General features: G+C 44.0%; 1 protein-coding gene across 1 annotated transcript in view; it reads left to right on the top strand.

The window, feature by feature from the left end:
• LOC119661198 overlaps positions 1-19,620 on the top strand; it is a 36,972-nt gene that overhangs the window by 5,184 nt on the left and 12,168 nt on the right. The window contains exon 2 of the mRNA XM_038070420.1: positions 10,248-12,248. Coding sequence (XP_037926348.1) covers positions 10,248-12,248 — 2,001 coding nt within the window. The remainder of the gene's footprint in view (positions 1-10,247; positions 12,249-19,620) is intronic.

Below are 19,620 nucleotides of genomic sequence, written 5' to 3'. Positions count from 1 at the left end.
TCCATCCAGCAGATGACGCAACCGATCAAGATGAACTGACCCCGCTTCTGAGCGGGAAAAAGGCTGAAGAAGAAGAAGATTAGGTTCACCTTCGTAGTTTTGTCCAAAATCTGAAATTGCAGCTATCTCAACGCCAACATCAATCTGAGGCTGTTCCACGCTTATTTTATCGTTGTGCTGCATTATAAGAGCATCGTATGTAAATTGGTTACGCTGCTAATAATGCTGCTATTCTCGTCCTTACTGAGGGTGGTTTATAGCTTTATCTGTTTGATGATGCTGAATGCTGTTGGTAGGCCGTTTTTGTTAATTTCTGTGAAGGAAAGTTTATTTTGTGTAATTTAGTTTTGGTGTCTTTTACCTTGCTGGAGTTGGATAATAATCGGGAACCATGGGTGGGTAGCATAGTTTCATCAAATACTACTTTTTTGCGCGTCCATGGACAAGTTTCGTTTATAGAGTGGGGAAAGCGATTTTGAAATGCGGATGTTGGGTACTGAAACAAGCAGCTTCCTCTTTTGCCGTTCAACTCGACCCAGCAATAACAGTAAGCGTCATTTGGGGGTGCCGCTTCATAAATAGAGAGCTTGTAAACGACATTTTCAAGGTTTTGTGTAAAACTAAATCCTATTAAAATCGTTTGGCTGTGTGTCTGTCACAGGCACTTTTCTCCAAAACCGCTAAACCGATCCGAACGAAACCTGATGGACAGATGAGAACTATGAAATCCCACACATCAGTGAGTGACATAAATTGAGGGTAGAGGGCAATTGATTTTTTTAATTATGTACACATAGGGAAACACAAAATCGTTTACACCTGAAGCGTCTAGCTTCCGGTTTCCCGACTTGTTTTTACTGCAAATCGAATGTCACTGACAGGAATTTCGTTCTTTTGGCATGAGATTTGTCTGCGTTGCAGCTTTCTCTCTTCCTTTGGTTGCTGTCGTTTTTATACCATTAATGAAACAGTTGCAATCTTCAAACCGTCTGGTTTTTGTTCTTCTCTTCTATTATGACAACGTGCTGGCTTACACCGCGCTCTCTGTATCGTAGTTTTTAACTAAAAACGGGATTACACCGATTTTCCCCTTTTCACCATTTGGAATTTCTTTTTGTTCCGCAGACTCCAGAGGAACATGAACGGAAAGCGTTTTGCCATTGTGGAGGAGGTAAAACAAAAATTGCTGGAAAGCATAAAGAACACCCCGATAAGTGAATTTGAAACTGTTTTGAACAATGGAAAAGTCGTTTGGGGAAATGCTTTATGGTCAATGGATGTAACATCTGTCCAAATGTCGAAGTTTTTTGCCACTAGAGCGAACTTAATGGGTTTCTGCATTATTTGTGTTTATAAGAATTGATTGCCACGCATTGACAACATCTTCTAAGTGCACTTGATGACTTTTTTCCACCAAATACAAATTTGAAGGTATTTAGTCCTTCGTGGATTTTCATTGTCGGAAAAACAAGGCTACATGTTGAATTTAGGGAAAAAATTGTCATTTACTATGCAAATGCTACATGTTTTATGTACTTGGAGATTAGTACACCAACTGCAAATCACCCAAGAAGTTTTAAACTCATTTCGAGAAGGTTTGGACTTACCAAATTTTTCTTGTACACCCACGATTTAAGTGTGTTATTTATGGCAAATTACGGGAAATGTACAGTGAGTCCTTGGAGTTTTAACGTGAGCACCTGTCTGGACGATTTAATCCCACGGTCTTTTTAAGACACGGATTGATTTTTCGACCACAATCAGAGCCCCGCTGAGACAAGCAACAACAGTACCAGTCTATACCAAGCGCATGGCTTAGCATTCATACTGGTGGATGCAAGACCTACCTAAATCTCTACCGAACTAAGGAGTACGGCACCTGTGTTGAAACGCAACACCACGCCGAGGCCCGAAGGTCTCTTCTCGCTTGAGCATAACCAACAACCCCCATGAAGCTCCCACTAGGGGGCCAACCGCAAATAACCGAGCTGTACTCATATACAACGGGAGTTCACCCGAAGTATGAGAGTCCAAGGGCTATTTCGGTTCCCATGGTACCAGTATACCCCTGGTTCGTGACCAATTTCCCACTTCAGATGAGTCCCCTTGCAGACTCGGGTCTGATCGCCCTGATTAGGTCTTTGGAGCATTCGCCTACTGCATCACGGCCGGCAAGCCAAAGTGAGTACAGCGTCTTCCGGTGCCACCACTATGGAGATTCTCCTCGGCCACTTGGTTTTGGTTTGGCCGACAGGATTGCCGCCCCGTCTTCCTCACCACCACCTCAGCACCAAGGGAAATGTACAAACTACCTTCATCCAGATCGAACAGATGACAATCGACGTGAGGTATTGGGCTGCATATTAGTGAAAGGAGGGCAAAATACATGGTGCTATCATGGATGGACAACTGAAAATAATAAAAATAGAGAAATACAGTTTTGGAACCGTTTAAAGTTTCTTCTATATAGGGTCTCATAGTGTCAGTATTGTCAGCATAGCAAAATCGTTGAGTGGACTTGAAGAGGATAGTTTCTCTCGCAATTACAGCATCACGATTAAAGAGGACGCATGATAGAGCACCCCCTTATCTTAGACCGTTCAATCGTCTCGAGAGCACATTGGTCAGGGTCAGCCTAATCAATCTTATAAATTTTGTCAGGAACCGAATTCTTTCGTGGCTCTATATAGTTTCACCCTGGCCATGTAACATAAATGGCCTTGAATTCGATGGAAAGATGGTGCATCTGAGAGAGAGAAAATCTGATCTGTCGCTGATTGATGCTTTTTTCAATCGTCGTTGAGATCATTTTTACCGGGATTAAGGATACTGCCACACAGAGCAATTTCCCTTTCCCCATCGAATCAGTGAGCTCATAGAAGAGGGCAAGCTTCCAAAATTGCGTCGAGAATTAAAAAATAACCTTTACACGAAAATTGATCAACCAACATAATTTGAGAGTTTTTTTTTCATTTAATATCCTATTTTACCTGCTCAAGTGAGTCAAAGTTATTTGATCGGTCATAGAATAAAGTTACAGCATCTAATCTGGTTAGCAGCAATATCTTTATCAATTGAATATTTCAAATAAACATTCCACAAAATAAAACAATTTAATGGTAATTAGTATTCTTTTCATGAAAGGCTAATTGAAAGGTCATTGGTTATGTTTATTCAGAGCCCCAGTTGCAGTGTTACATTAGTTCCATGATAAGGAACAACCTGACCTATGGTGCCTGTATTGTTGTAAAACATAAAACAACCGAGAAGAATAGAATCTAAAGTTGTTAATTATAAAAAAGCGGACAGTTGCTATTTGAAGCTGTGCTGCTATCAATATTTACATAACAGAGTGCTGACAATAGATTGTGGTTGACAATTCATTCGTTTTATTAACCTTTCCCAGTATAGACATTATTGTTACGAAAATATTTTCATTGGAAAATATGACATTGATCGATTCTTTTCGAAGCCAGAGGAGTTATCAGTCGGTATATATTTAATTCAAAAATTAATGCAATTGTTTTGATATTCTTCTGTAATGCCATTGTAGTAACCTCAAAAAGCAAAATATGTTCACGTAGAAAATGCTTCACAATTGTCTTGAAGTAGGAAAGTTACTGTCAAAGGCCAACATCCAATGTGGTCTCGGTCGTTAATAGCAACTTAGCTTCTGTGGCATCCAATGCTGCAAGAGACTATAGCTAAAATAATGTTGGAATTTATCAAACCTCAAACACTTCCTCGACAGAGACTAGCCTTGATCACTTCAACAACCTGCGGATCATTTTGAAACATGCGTGGAGTTTACATCTTCGCTTCTTCTGCTTTTCATCGATTTCGATAAAGCGTTTGACAGCGTGAACAGAGGTCCGCCAAAGTATCTAGCGTGCTATACGCAGGAGGAGTATTAAAATCTTAGAGGAATTGGAGGTGAAAAACGGAGTCCGCCAAAGTCGTATCTTGTCATCGATACCATTTCTTCATATTATGGGTGACGTTGTTCATGTTGCCTTGTCCGGAGGGCGTGAAGGAGTTCAATGGACGATAATATCTCTCCTTAAACTCCTCGACTACATTGATGACATTTATTTTTCCTCTCATCGGGTCATGGACCTTGGCGAAGTGGCTCTAAATTTGAAAAGAGGCAAATAGTGTCAGACCAACAAAACCAAGGTCCTCAGTCTGACGGGTCATTGCACTCTCCATTAATGGGTGGATCATCGAAGGCGTTGATCAATTTGTATATCTTGGAAACGTGCTTGCTGCCAGAAGGGGGAGGGGCACCGAATTGGATGCATCGGCGGAAGTGGCAACGGATAGGCCACACAATTGCTAACTACGCCTAATAAAATAGGTAGAGACGGAGGAAATAAAATATCCTTGAAATGCCAGTGAACTGTTTAGAAGAAAAAAATGTCTTTTCACTGAAAAAATCGAGCAGGCGAAAATATCAGTGAAAGTCGGTAACATGCCGACGTAAATATTTTTAGCATTGACAGAAACAGAAGAATACAGTAATCGAAATCTTGGAAATTCATCATACATCAACATTAGCGAGACATGACAAAGTACAAAGAGAAGGTCCTTCTGAAAATAATAACTATTTTGATCGAAAGAGGTGGCAAGGTCCAGTTGCCTACTTAACGTATGTTAGTGGTTCCTTGACAAGCGGTTAGTCTGGCGCCTGTGAACTAGTATTCCAGTCGCTTATGTTGCCTACCAGGGTTATTTTAGCGACCGGAATACGTTTCCGCAACATGCAAGGCAGCAGCTATGGTACCTGGCTGAAAGGGGTTTAAGCGAGAATGCTACAGGAAACTGTCTTGAAGTGCCTCCATCGAAGCAAAACTAGGCCAAACAATTTGAAAACTCGCTGCTGGACCCTAAATGTCACACCACCGAAATCAGCAAAAATTGTGACACATGAGCGGGGGGGGGGGGGGGATTAAAAAAAATATCTATTTTCCGAATAAAGGGTGTTTTTGTATCCGTTAAAAAACGGCAGGTGGACTGATCCTAAATTGTGATGAGAAGTAGGTCATCTGCAACAATCATACATCTGAAAAACAACGGCTGGGTCGCAATGATCTCAAAGTTTTGGCGTCAAAGCCATAATTTTATTAGAATGGAGTTCTACTAAATGTTTGGTGAATAGTCGATGGTCCCGTATATTGGTTTCACTTGGTTAGATTATCACTCTCAATCGTACTCATTAACAATCGACAAATGGCGTAGAATTAATGAAAAATGCCGAAATATACTCCTGTGGCTGCCGCGAATCTCTATATTCAATAGCTCACCGCCAATTTCGCCTATGCACCATAGGGGTTGGTTCGTGGCAGTGTGCCTCAGATTTCCCCGAAACTTCTATCATGAAGTCTAGTTCACATTTGAGTTTACATGTCAAGGATCACATCTTTATACGAACATCTCTCCTAAGTAGATACTTTTTTTGTTCTTCTCCCAAGATATGGACTTTTATTAAACAACCCTGGCTCTAAAAAAGACGGAGTGGAAATAAATGTCGAAAAAATAGCGATACTGGGTCTTAACAATGTGTTACACTGTTTCTATCTATATGGAGGGGCGGACTCGTGGGACTAATATTTGGAAAATATCCACTACTCGATACTTCTTCAAAAGGGATTAAGATCCTTGGGATTTCATATAGCGGAATTACATAATACTCAACCGCGCAACAAACGGCACAGAGAGAAAATCAGATCTGTTATCGATTTTCTTGAAGGGAACCCTTCTGCGTTTTTTTTATTTTATTGAAGAAATTAAATGAGAGCCAGAAGTCAACTCAAGTGAAAATGGTAGGTGAAGTAACACTTGCTAGCGAAATGCATGATTATGAAACAGAATTACCTTTCCTATCTATTCACTCTCTTTGGTCATTTTCTGATCAATACATATCTGCATCCTATGCGGAGTTGCTAGATCTCCCTATCATTCACGTCTCTTCGTGCGGACAAGAGGACGTTAGGCAGATGTGTTATGGGCTTGCATGTGTATGCATCTGGAGATGTGCGTGTATACTTATGCCCAGGTCAGGTAGGTGCGAACAAAAACGCAAAAAATCAGCCATGGGAAGGATATCTAAGTATATATATAAAACGAACTTGAAGGAGCGTTCAGAAGTGCCTTTTCCGGGCACAAGCCCCTGCAAATTTAAGTTCTACTTCCAAGGAAGAGATAGTGTAGCGGTATTCGGAAAGGAGCAAACTATGACTCCTAACTACCCAAGTGACGTAACAGCGATCAATCGGAACTCTGCGAATTTATTAAGGAACGCCCGATAGCGTACGACTTGGTCCAGGATTAAAGAGTATTGAAGGGGTCGGGCGGTGGAAAACTAAGCCAGGCAACACAAGTGGTGCCCACTCAAAACTTGGAAGAGGAGAAACCGGGGGGAGGCTTAACGGTTGAATAAATCAACGGGGCAGCAAACCGCTGAGAGGAAAAAGGGTTCAGCTTCCAAGAAAGTCGAGGAGGTGGGATGGCGGCTGAATCTGATGGTGCAATTCCGGAGAGAAGAAATGGACCTCACAAAGAGGATGTGGGTGCTTGAATGGGAGGAAGGAGGTACCTCAGAAAAACAAAGACAAAAGGAAGATACGTCCGGAGTTGATTATCATCTTCAATCAAGGCGAAGGGTCATATGGTATAATCCTCAGGAGAGTGAAGGCAGACCCAAAACTCACCAATTTGGGAGATAACGTAAGTTGCTGTAGATGGATGGTGAAGAAATCGAAGGATATAACGGCAAACAAACCGTTGAGCCAAATTGGAAATTTTTTAGGACATGAAATCGAAATAGGGTCTAGCAGACCGCAGATCTCTATAGTCCGTAAGGATACAGATGAGGTCTCCACAAAAAAGGAGGTACGCGAAGCCTTCAAGATTCAGGTAGGGTAAGCCTATAGGGAAGCACAAATCGTCATCATCAGCCTTCCATAAGAGACAGCACTCAAACTGTCTGCATTAGGACGAGTAAGAATAGGATGAGTTATGTGTCGTCTTAGGGAGCAGTTGGCACTGAAATGGTGCTTTAGATGCCATGGCTTCGGTCATATCGCAAAGGCATGTATCAGTGCGGATGACAGATCGAAGCAATGCAAGAGATGCGAAGCGGAGGGCGTTATTAACAAGGACCGTGGAACGGATCCCAATTGCCCACTGTGCAAAGCCAAAGAGAGTTTGGATCGCCGGCACATTGCAGGCAGCAGTAGGTTCCCGGAATGCAAGGAATTCTCTACGCAAATCAGAGATGAGGTTAATACAAATCAACCTTACCCATTGCCAGACGGTGCAGGACCAATTATCGCAAACCATCCGCGAGAAAATTATGTGGCCATAATTAGTGAATCCTATCCAAATCACGGCGGTGGCATTTGGGTCAAGGATGAAACGGGGCAAGCAGCCCTATAGGCTTGCGGAGGACAAACTTCCTAAGAAATAATGGACCACCCTCTACCTTTGACGAATATGAGCAAATGCTGAGCGCTCTAGTTTTGGATGCAAGAGCACATTTGTCGATAATCATAACAGTGATTTTATTGCACGTGTTTTTGAATCGTGCAACTAGACAACGAATAGAAGAGGTCGTGCTTTGTTCGATGCATTCGCGGAGCTAAACGTGATACCTGCGGAGGTTGGGACTTCATACACTTTCAGAGGAACGGGCCTGGGGTCTACATTGGACCTGATATCGGTGAGCGCCGCTTTTATTAGAAGCGTTGCTTGGTAAATTAGTGCGGACTGCACTCACAGTGACTACCACGCAATCTGTATGTAGACCAACGGCGAGCTCAGCTTCAAACAGAGCTCTTACAGAGTGTCGTCTGGGTTGCCAGGGGGGATGTTGAACACTTTGCAGCGGGCACATTTTCTGTGGCGTTCGAGAATGATATATTCCTGAATGGTACAGCCATAGAGTGGGAAGTGGCAGCATGAGTTACTGCTATATCTACGAGGTAACCCAACTACTGGTAGAAAAACGAAATTATAACTTTGTTAGGCCGGATATTCCGAAGCTAAGAGGCTTTAGGGGAAAACACAGCAGCGGCGATCGAGCGGGAGACAAGCAGACATTCCTAACAGAGCTGTGAAGTTGACAGTGAAGACCAAGCCCAGCTCGACCTTTTCGCCAACATCTGCGGGCTTAAAGAAGGAATTTTGCCTGCCTAGAGGAAAAAGCAAAAGTGGATGTTGGCAGCCCAACGCAATAAGCCACCCGGAGAAACAGCATGATATCGTCCGATCTGTCTACTTGGCACAATGGGGAAGATGTTGGAGAGAGTCATCTACATCAGACTGTTAGCGCTAGTATGAGTTTGGATGCGTCCACTCTACGGTGAATGCAATTATCATCGTGGCAAGCCTGGCAAAAGGTGTACTGAATTCTGGTGGTTACTGTGCCATATTGCAACTGGAGGCTAAAATTAAAATCAATGACGTTAACTGGGACCGAATCGAAAGCGCATAGATGTTCCTGGATATTTGGTAAGGCTGGTCGGGAATTACCAATCCAAGGCCTTTAGTACAGCACGGATGAGTGTTCCAAACAGTACATCGTCAAAGTGGTCCAAAAGAGTACATCATCACGGGGCTCGCTACTACTTCTCCTGCTTTGAAATGTCATATATAATGGAGCTCTTATGCATCTCGTCGGAAATTGTCGACTTTGTCGATTTTTGCAACAAAGCACCCAAACGATATGGCGGTTTACCCGGCGGAGATGTTAAGAGCGGTAAAGGTCTGGCTGGAAAATGTCGTGTTGATCTTGGCGGATAAAAAAAGAGAGTAGAGCATCCATGTCAAAAGGTAGCTAGTGCACCCGCAGCACTTGTAAGAATGTTGTCGAATGTCTTCAGCCGTTGCAATTAGAGCACACCAGCACCAAAAATTTGCCCATACGTCCATAGTCGGATGGACACGTATCATCTTGAAAAAATCCTATTCTGAATATATGCCCAGCTAGGGAATTATGCAAGTCTTCCTGCTTTTCGAGAGGATTAACTTTGCCGTATGTTTGTTTGGTTCTGACAGGAATAGTCTAGTGTATTTAGCATTAAGACTCAGCAACCTGTTACCAGTTTTTGATAGCAGCGTTAACCAATGCTACTGACACCCCAATTGCTGGTTCCGATCTTGGCATGGAGTAGATTGAGTCCTCTGTTTCTAAAGCAACTAAAGCGAGATTTCAGTTCCCTCTAAACCGCAATGATCGGGTGCCCTAAGTAGCTCCACCGTATTGAATCTAGAAACAGAGTTCAATCGGTTTTTACATTCTTGAACGATTTTTGAAGAAATCAAAGGACTGCTCAACGCCCGCAATCACAGTTTGACTATCGTTACAGATTGCGACTTTTCTGTCCTTCAAACGCTCGTCAATCATCCAGGTTGCTTCCCTTAGAATCGTAAATCCTACTTCTCGTTTTTATTCGAGAGATAGACTGCTACTCCGGAACCCTGTTCTATTTTTGATGCCATCGGGATAGAAGACTTCGGCGCATCCTGACGCGCATTATTCTGGTTCTTCCCGGTTTTTTCTTCGATTCAAGATAATTTCATATCTTCTACCAAACAGATGTATGAGGATCCGACAATCATGAGGCATTACGAAAACTGGATTCAGTTCTCCCAATAGCTCTTCCAATGCTCTGTGCACGGAGAAACCAACTATCTCCTTGCTCCAGTTTCTTACGGCACATGGTATTTGCATCGCATTGGACTGGATGCTTCGCTGAATTGTTTTGTATGCAGTGGTACACCGGAGGACGCAGAGCATGTGATGTTTCACTTCCCAAGTGCTGAAAATGAGCATGAGAGTATGAAGGAAGTAAGTTAAAAGAAAGCTCAAAGGGCGGAGAGCACGAGTGCTTAAGGGCAAACCCACCCCGGAAGTAGTGGTGGTTCCGCAGGGCTCTGGCTGGAGGAACGGAGGGTGGTTTCTAGTGGGTGCGCCCGACCTAGTTCAGAAGATCGCGCGCCCCCTGGGCCTAAAATTTTCTCGGGCCCCCAGAAGAAAAATTTCAATAGAAAATCTCACTCCGGGCCCCACTCTTCGTATAATTTTATCCACGGGCTCCGATTTTCTCTCTACGGTTGTTGGACCAACTACCACCTATCATAAAAAATGTATTTGTTTCAAAGCGATACAAAGCTGAGGTTTATATAATTTTCCATTGTACTTCAAGTTAATATTAAAGTTAAATGAATGAATCTCATTTTTACAGATTTCTGATGATGTTGCTGTAATCAAAGATGTCGCCACCAAAGGAAGCTACATTGATTTATGTGTTGAATACCTGGCCGGCAAACGTCGCATATCATTGGAAGAAAGTCGAAAATATTTCGACCACCATGTCGATATCTATGTCACCCGCCTGCTGAAAGAAAGACTCATCTGCAAAGCACAAGACGTACTCCAAAACATTGGAAGAAATGTCGAGCATGTGTATTTCCAGTTAGCCCATTCGACGGGAGATTTATCCTTAAAAATCGACCTTTTGGAACACCTGAGAAAACGAGATCCGAAAGATTTTGAGAGACGTTCAAAAGAATATGAAGTTCAATGTCGAATGCTGTTGGAGATTGCGAAAAATGAATCGCTAATGCGGAGAATCACTCAAAGCATAGGCGACTTGAAGTTAGAAAATCTCTACAGCCAAGGGGAGGATTTCCGAAAACGTTTAGTGGCGTCAGTGTACTACGAGTTACGAGTCGATTGGCTTATTCCACTGCTTGATCGAATACAAGCTTGGCGTTATTTAGTATCTAAGGAGTTTTGCAATGAGCTCTTGATCTGGACTACGATATATTACAGTAAAAAGTATAGTTTAGAGATCGAAATCAGTACACAGTTACGGCCAACTTACTACGATTGGGAAGTCGACGATGAGATGTTCAGAGAAGCTTTACAAATCGTGAAACCACCTGAAGTATTAAGGAATATGTTCGCTGCAAATGGTTACATCTTTCCAGACGAAAAGGAAAATGTGCAGAAGATTTTGTTAAGACTTTTTACAACGGAAAGCTTTTTGGAAAATCGCAACCTAATCAAAGAGCTCCCGCTCATTCAATATATAATCAAAAATGATGACCTTAACATCCTTTTGGAGGAGCCAATCTTAAATGCGGACCTTGAAGATGTAAAACCTCAGTTTCCAAATCGCGAAGATGATATTGCTCTTCTTATCTCTCTTAAATCATACGACATAAAAGATCCACACCAACTTGGGAAAGTTTCGCGAAGCGTAGGAAGCTATCTCCAGAAATTTCGGCCGAATTTGTACGCCGACAACCCAGTGATTCGTTTATTTGAACTTTTAGCGGATAATGTTACGATTGAGGATATGAAGAAGCCAGAAAACATGGAATTGCTCGAAAAACTTCCGTATCTTGAAGAGACGATCAAAAGAGCACAATGTCCCCAACCAGAGTGTACAGTTACGATGGAAGATTTCCTGCAGAAATTCAACAAAGTTAACCTGCGGCGAATCACTGAAGATTTGGGTGACGAGCTAGTCAGCTTTTCCAACGAAACACTCAGCAAGAAATATGCGTCAAAAATACAGCTCAATTATTGTGATTTCATAAGGCAGAATCGGAGTGCTTATGCGGTGTATTGCCATTTGTTAGATCAGTTTGGCAATTATTCAAAAATTTCCAAGGCTCAGTTATGCATATCTGCAGAGCACGTGACTGAAATGGCTTTGAGAGCTAACCATGAACCAGACTTTGTGCTCAGTTGCATAGCTTTTGTTGAAATGTTGGGTTTCGATACGAAAGCAATAAGAGCATATTTGAAACTGAAGCAGCTATCATGCGACACCATTGACGATAAAATCACTCTTCCGGACCAATTGATTAAGATCTCAGAAAGGAAAATCATCAAAGATTATCACAAATCGTCTGGAGAATTTCCAGTTCGTACATACAATGCCATTGTTACAATCGCGAAAAGTCTTCAAACTAACATTTGGCCAGACATTCATATTTCGGATATTGCCTCAGCGGATAACTGGCTTCATTTTGTACTTTTTGCTCAGTACTTTGACATTCCACTGCCGCATTTGGCGAAATTTGCGAAGATGTTCAAATCGCCGGCGATTGGAGAACACTTAATTCGCGCTTTCTGTCAGGATAATGTAGTTGAGAAACCAAAACGACACCAAAGCTTTTCCAGGCAGGAGTTCAAGAGGAGAAGCAAGAATTTGGGGGATGAGAAAAATATGGTAAGTATTTTGTTTAATTCTATCTTGTATCTTGTTTTCCTATATAAACTTATGCTAGCCCAAATAAGATTTTACCAACGAATGTTGATAATGAAACCCTCTCACTAAAAAAATGATAGAGATGATGGGTGAAACAATAATAACAAAAAAAAACCGCGTAGATGCCCTTTACTCCGCAAAGGAGCCAAGAGGAGACATACAATATGTATTGCTATTTTGTATGTCTTGTTTTTTTAGCTTGATTTAATGAGGATATTCACATTCATAAGAAAACTCCGCTATTCTATTTTATAAAGGTTCCTCTTCAATGATCCAGCCTTGTCTTTCAGCATGCTTTGCCTTTTTTTTTTCTCCTTCCAATAACCAAGTGTTCGCGTTTTCAAATCTTAGAACCGATTTGCAGTCCGCGTCAACCGCAGGTCAGGTATTTAACCGCTGGTTTTGACTCTATAGTCAACTCGCCGATCGATATGGGACGCAGAGTCGGGATTCTCCTTCTGGTCAAGATGACTACTTCGGTTTTTTCCAGCGCAAGGTTGAAACCGTCAGCAGTCATCCATCCGCTTACCAGTCGCACCAATATGCAGAGTCTGCTTTGCGCTTGTTCAACAGTGGGTCTAGTAACAAGTGCCGCAACGTCGTCGTCATAACCAACCAGGCGCGACTCTTCGGGCATATCGAGTCTCAGCAGACTATCGCAGGAAGCGTTCCAGAGGTTCGGCCTCGGGATGGATCCCCTGTGCTACTCCCGACGTGATTTCCATCCTCCTTTGTCCTTCTAGCGTCTCATAGAGCAGGGAACGGTCTTTCAGATAATCCCTCAATATCCGCAAGAGACAGCTTGGCACGTGAAATGAGTTTTCTAGTCCCCTCTTGGGTTTGGGTATTCTTTTGATAACCCTTCGTCAACATATTGAAGTACCAAGCTTTAAATACAATATAACGAAGCTTAATAGGATTCAAAGAACCGCGTGTACAGGTGCTACGGGGGCTCTGCAGTCTTGCCCGGCAGATGCTCTCAATGTACTCCTGCATCTCCTCCCCCTAGACCTCCACATCAAATATGTTGCAGCGTGCAGCGCCATCAGACTACGCGAGTCCGGATGCTGGGCAGCAACGTTCTACGGCCACAGCAACATCCTAGATGAAATACCTCCAGAAATCTGGGCATCCCCCACGGACTATGTCACACGCAAGCTGAGCTTCACGAGAAATTTTGCTGTGGACCTACCCACCAGGGCAAAGTGGAAGACCGGCGGTGTGTTGCAAGACTATGACACGGTATTCTTTACGGACGGATCAAAGATGGCCTATGGAGAGTTGGCGCGGGGGTTTTCTCGAATACACACGGTGTATCCAAATGGTATGGTCTCTCAGGTTTCACCAGTGTATTCCAGGCGGAAGGTACTGGCGATATTGGAAGTCTGTCGATGGCTGTAGCGTGATTCGAGCCCCAAGCGTAACATAGCCATTCTGACCGACAGCCAAGCGGCCATCAAGGCCTTGTACTCAACGACGACAGCTTCCCGGCTGGTGGGGCAGTGCAGAGACGCGCTCAACCATCTGGGCGGCACGCTCAAGGTCACTCTCCTCTGGGTTCCCAGGTATAGGAACATAGAGGGGAATGAGCGGGTTGACGGATTGGCCAGCCAAGGCTCTGCTCTTGGCAGTCCCTCGGGGAATACAGTTGGTGTTCCGCTGACGGCTGTCGGGGGCCGAGTCTACTCGCACTACCTAGCAGCCACGGGCCTGAGATGGCGAAGGCTTACAAGCTGTGCCAAATCAAGGAGAATTTGGCCCGCTTATAACAATGCCCGATCACGAGAGCTCCTGTGTCAGACGCGTGCAAATGCATTCAAGATTACGGCGGTCTGCACGGGGCACTGGCCCATAGGGGACCATGCCGCTAGGCTCGGCTTACCCTACAACTCGCATTGCCGAAGCTGCGGAGAAGGAAGGGAAACCCTCATGCACTTTCTCTGCGATTGCCCAGCTCTCCTAGCATTAGATTATTGGGGCCAGGTCATTGTCTTGTTTAGTTAGTTCATTTTGTATTGTCATCTGTTACTCCTCCGACTAGAGAAAATGACTTCGCTCCGTAGGAGTTAATATAATATTATACAGAAATTGTCGGTCGATGCTGTTCTATGTTTATTTAAAGTCCACAAATATCTGGTGACGACCAATCCTAATGAATGTCAGAGGCAGTGACCTGACCAGAGCTGAGCGATTTAAATATCTCGGATGAATACTATCAGCCAATGGTGAACTACGTTATGAAACTGTTTCACGCATTAGCGAAACCTGGATGAAGGGGCGTTTACCAACTGGCGTTCTTTGTGATCAGCGTATCAACGAACGTCTCAAGTCGAAAATTTAAAACAGTGTTTACTGGCCTGTCGTCCTTTAGGGTTGTGAGTGTTGGCCGATTATAAAAGACAATGAACGGCGTCTCGCGGTAATGGAAACGAAGATGTCACATTGAACCAGTGCCATACAATGCTATGATCACATCGGAAATAAAAATGTTCGCGATCGATATAGGGTTTGGCGGATCGTAGAAAAATTGGGAAAGTGGCGTCTACGATTCGCGCTAATGGGAATCCACTTGCCAACATGGGTCCGAAGATCGAAGTCGATGAGAAAGAAGCAACGATTGTTTGATATGCTGGATGGTGATCTGAAAGCCTCGCGACTGCATCCAGATTCAGCCTTTGGCAGAACGAAATCGCGCAACCGATTAAGATGAGCCGCTTTTGAACCGGTCAAATGTTGAAGAAGTTGAAGCTCGAACCTCTGTCTGCTGCGAATACTCGGAAAAGAGACCCAGGCCATACATTTGGCCACCTTTCACAAGGAAGTATTCCACGCAGTTCACGACGTAGCGCATCCAGGCATCAGGACGCCAAATCGGTTAGTCACCGAGAAATACTTCTGGCCCTCCATGAATAAGGACATAACTCCTCGACCAGAGAGGTCATCGCATGCCAAAAGTGTAAGGTCACCAAGCATGTAAGAAAATAAGTGGGCTCATTTCTCCGCACTACCAAGTGGTTCCACACCATACACCTCGGCATCGTAGGACCTTTGCGACACTCGCACGGTTACAGGTATTGCCTTACAATCATCGACAGGTTTACGCGGTGGCCTGAGGCAATACCTCTGAAGGACATTAAGGTGCAATCTTGTGCCGAAGCACTCTCTCTCGAGAGTGGATCCCTCGCTTTAGCGTCCCTGCAGTGATCATCACTGACCAGGGAATGCAATTTGAGTCCACCCTTTTCTCGGAGTTATGCAAACTCCTGGGATTCAAACGCCAGCGAACTACGGCTTACCATCTGCAATCCATTGGGATACTAGAACGTTGGCACCGGACGCTGAAAGCCGCCATTATGGAGAACCCAAAACTCCCAAGTGATCCGGTCTTCGACAGGCGATCGGGTCTCACAGATTCGGGATTGCTGCGCCTGCTGAAAGACGACCTTCGCCACATGAAAACCACACCTCCCAGACGACCCTCGTCCGCACCTGTCAGATTGACCACATCGCGATCAGCAATAAATTTAGGATCCCTCTTCTGGGTTTGCGTAGCAAGAGAGACGTCATTTAATGGTCGCCGCTTCTCGCAGGGTTAAAGAGCTGAGATCCTTCTGTATGGGGGCGGTCAAAGACTAGTATAGGTCCCAGGACGAACCGAGGGTTGGTACCCACAATGGAGCATAAAACCTGGGAAACGCCTGCGGAACCAACACCAACAGCTCCACTACTAATGGACATATTGGAGGCTGAGTATTTTGATGAATTGCTCAACAACCAAAATATCAGCGAGTTGGTGGTCCCACCAACTGAAGACGACGGACAAATGCTGCCACCATCAAGCATAGGAGAAACGTACAATCCACCGGCTTAAAAACCATAAGTCGCCAGGAGCCGATGGAATGACAGCCGAATTGGTTAAATATGGAGGCGAACAAATACACCAAGTGGTTCATCAACTGATGCTCAAAGTATGGGACGGAGAATCAATGCCTGACGACTGGCAACGGGACATTATCTGTCCTATACATAAAAGGGGGGCCATCACGTAGTGCAGCAAATATAGAGGTATCACGTCGCTGAGTACCGTTTATAAGATATTCTGATGATTCCTCCGCATGTTCAACACCGACCACTTATACGATTCAGCTGTCGTTCGACAGTGGGGGAAGGGACGTAAAGAAGCGGAAGTTGTGCAGAATGCAATAATTTCAGAGCTGTATACCACATTACGAAGGAAATTGCATAAGATCGCAAATCTTTCAATGGTCGTGTGATGGGGCCGGTAGGTGTTATTTATCGCTACATCTGCAGCTGCTACTGCTTCCAATCGTACGGAAATCCTGAGAATCCGAGACTTTTCCCAGAGGGTGGAAAAAAGATGATCGTTTAAATTTCAAAGAAGGGCAGCTGTCTTGAAGGCGACAATTGTATTGGTATCCTCGTACTCCCTGCCATCGTAAAGATAATAGTTAAAATAATCCTGAAACGCATCAAAGGACACCTCGAAAGCTTAATCGACAGAGAACAGGCTGGTTTCCGCTCTGGATCCTTCTGCATTAACGACATCAAAACCTAGCTGATCATTTTGGAGTAGTGTTCGGAATTTAGATCTTCGCTTCATCTGCTCTTCATCGATTTCAAGAAAGCTTTGGTTGACGGGAAGTTTATCTGGTGTGCTTTACGCAGGAGGGGGGGGGGGGCATTCTAGAGAAATTAATAGCTATAATCAGAGCTGTCACGTGCTACATCGAGGTAAAATCTCAAAGGAATATGAGGTTGAAAGCGAAATCTGCCAGAGTTGCATCTTGTCACCAACATTATTACTTCTTGTTACCGGTGACGTTCTACATGCTGCCTTATCCGAAGAACGTGGAGGAGTTCAATGCACAATGACATCCTTCCTCAAATAACTAGACTACGCTCATGGCATCTGCTATCTAGATAACTTATGCCTATATATCTAGGAAGAGTAGTTTCCACCGACGGTGTATCGAGTTGGATGTCGCTCGACTGTTCTGCGCTAGTCTTCTTTCTGTGTTGCTACATGGAAATAACATATGAAACGTGACCACCACTGTCACTCAAAAGCTCTAACCCTTCATGAGCACCTGTCTGCGACTTACCGTCAGGGTACGCTGGCCGGGTACTATTTAAAACGAAGAACTTGTGATGGGAAGGCGAAAATGGCATTGGATAGGTCACACATTGAGGAAGGACGACAATTGCATTGCTGGCTACGCGATGCAGTGCATTTCACTCCCCTAAGTAATAATAATCGTTGGCGCAACAATCCAATTGGATCAGGGCCTTGAAGTGTGTTAGGGCCCTTCATTCAAGTCCGTAACTGTACACTACAGTATACTGTAGGAGACAATGTGGTCAGCATTGCGCTCGCAATGATATTGTTTTATAGGACAACATATACGATCGCAACCACATCTGGAAGTGGTGTTCAAAAGATGCTTTGTGTGCAGATTTAGGAATGGAACTAGTTATCCTAATTAAGTAATAGGCACGATCTCCTCTTTCTTTTGAGAAAGTCTTCTGAATATTTTACTTGGCTTTCTATGTCGATCCTCTCTTGCTGCTAATGCTTAGTGTTTTCTGTTCACTCATTGGTGATGCATAGGGCATTCACACAGACAGATTCTGCTTCAGTTTCACTATCACCACACATAACGGTGTGCAAATGATAAGCGAGACAAACACAAAACGAACACAAACATTCATTACGACTGTGATTCGAACCCAGAGCAGCGAAATTGGGTGACCGACGCTCCACGCCCTCAGATGCAACACTCGAAATGCGCTTCAGCTAATCTACTGGTCTTCCTTTGAGAAGAAGAGATCGACGCATCTAAATTTCCTAAAATCAACGAAAGTGATGACTTTGGCTCTATTATTAACACAAACTTATCGATATGTAACAAGGACAGTACACTAACCTTCCATTTCCCAAGCTCGGTGTACTATGACGGTTGAAGGAGATCGTTAATATTACTCTACTAATCGACAAGGGACTTTTCAGGGTGGAGATTAGAGATCTTTCTCAGATCACAGTTGAATATTTTTCAGTCTAAATCTCGCTATAGGGATCTCCAACCCTTTCAGAGAAGAAGAGAAGAAGTTTTTATCAAGAACAGGTTTTGCGAATTATAACCATGGTCCCGGCGGACGAAAAAGAGTCAACATTCGGGTCTCTGGAAAAAAGCATTCCAAACCGCCTTCGAAGCCTCATGCCCCGAAAAATACTGAAGAAGATATTGTCACCGTGATGGAATGAAGATCCGTCTAGCGTCAAAAAGCTGGCCAGGGAGGTCTTCAACAACGGCTAGAGGCGCAAATGCTAGCAGCCATACAAAGGCCTAAAGAGGTACAAGTTGGCCATTCAGCCTGCCAGCAGTCCCGGCTGGACTATTTTCAGAACATTGAAAGCATCATCAAATCGGCGAGACTGAATAAGATTCTAGTCAAGGAACATAACAGCACGTCCTTTCTTAAAAATTCGAAGGGTTCAGAATCCTTCCGATTGTTCTAAATCTTCCTGACCCTGGAGCTGCTAGCCCAAATCCACTTCTCTGCCAGCAGAGAGCCTTGCTTGGAGGGTATGCAACCCCATTCGTCTAAAATTATCAAATCGATAATTACCGAGGATTAAATCAACTGGGCTATAAACAGTTTTTCCGCATATAAATCTCCGGGCTGTTTCAGAAAGTTTTGTGCAAAGCTTCTCGACATTTACCGAAGCTGCATTTCTTTCAGATACGTACCGCACTCCTGGAGACGCGCACGGGTAGGTGTGGTCATGAGTCTATAAAGGACTTTCGGAAAATCAGCCTCATCTTTTTTGTGTTAAAGACATCTACTAAGGACGATAATGATCTGCCCGATACTAGTGGATGAAATTCTACGGATATTGGACGGGAGGGGGATGAAAGTGGTGGCGTATGCCGAAGACTTAGTGATATTGGTGTGGTGGAACTCTGCAGTCCTTGCCTGACAGATATCCTCAAAGTACTGCTGCACCTCATCCTTCTAAACCTCCACATTAAATACGCTGTAGCGTGCAGTGCTCTGAGACTACGCGAGTCTGAATGTTGGACAGCGAAGCCGTGCGGCGATAATGACATTCTAGACGAACCACCTCGAGAACTCTGGGTATTCCCAACTGAACACCACAGGCAAGCCGAGCTCCACGAAAAAAAATGCTCTGCGTTTTCCCAGCAGCACAGAGTGGAAGACTAGCGACGTGTTGCAGCTTATGACACAGTATTCACAGATTGTCTGTGAAGTCGGTTCCGGGATTTCGCGGATGCACACAGTGTATTAGAAG

Source organism: Hermetia illucens, chromosome 1 (genome assembly GCF_905115235.1).
Source record: "Hermetia illucens chromosome 1, iHerIll2.2.curated.20191125, whole genome shotgun sequence".
Lineage (NCBI taxonomy): Eukaryota > Metazoa > Arthropoda > Insecta > Diptera > Stratiomyidae > Hermetia > Hermetia illucens.
This window is presented reverse-complemented; position numbering and strand designations above follow the sequence as displayed.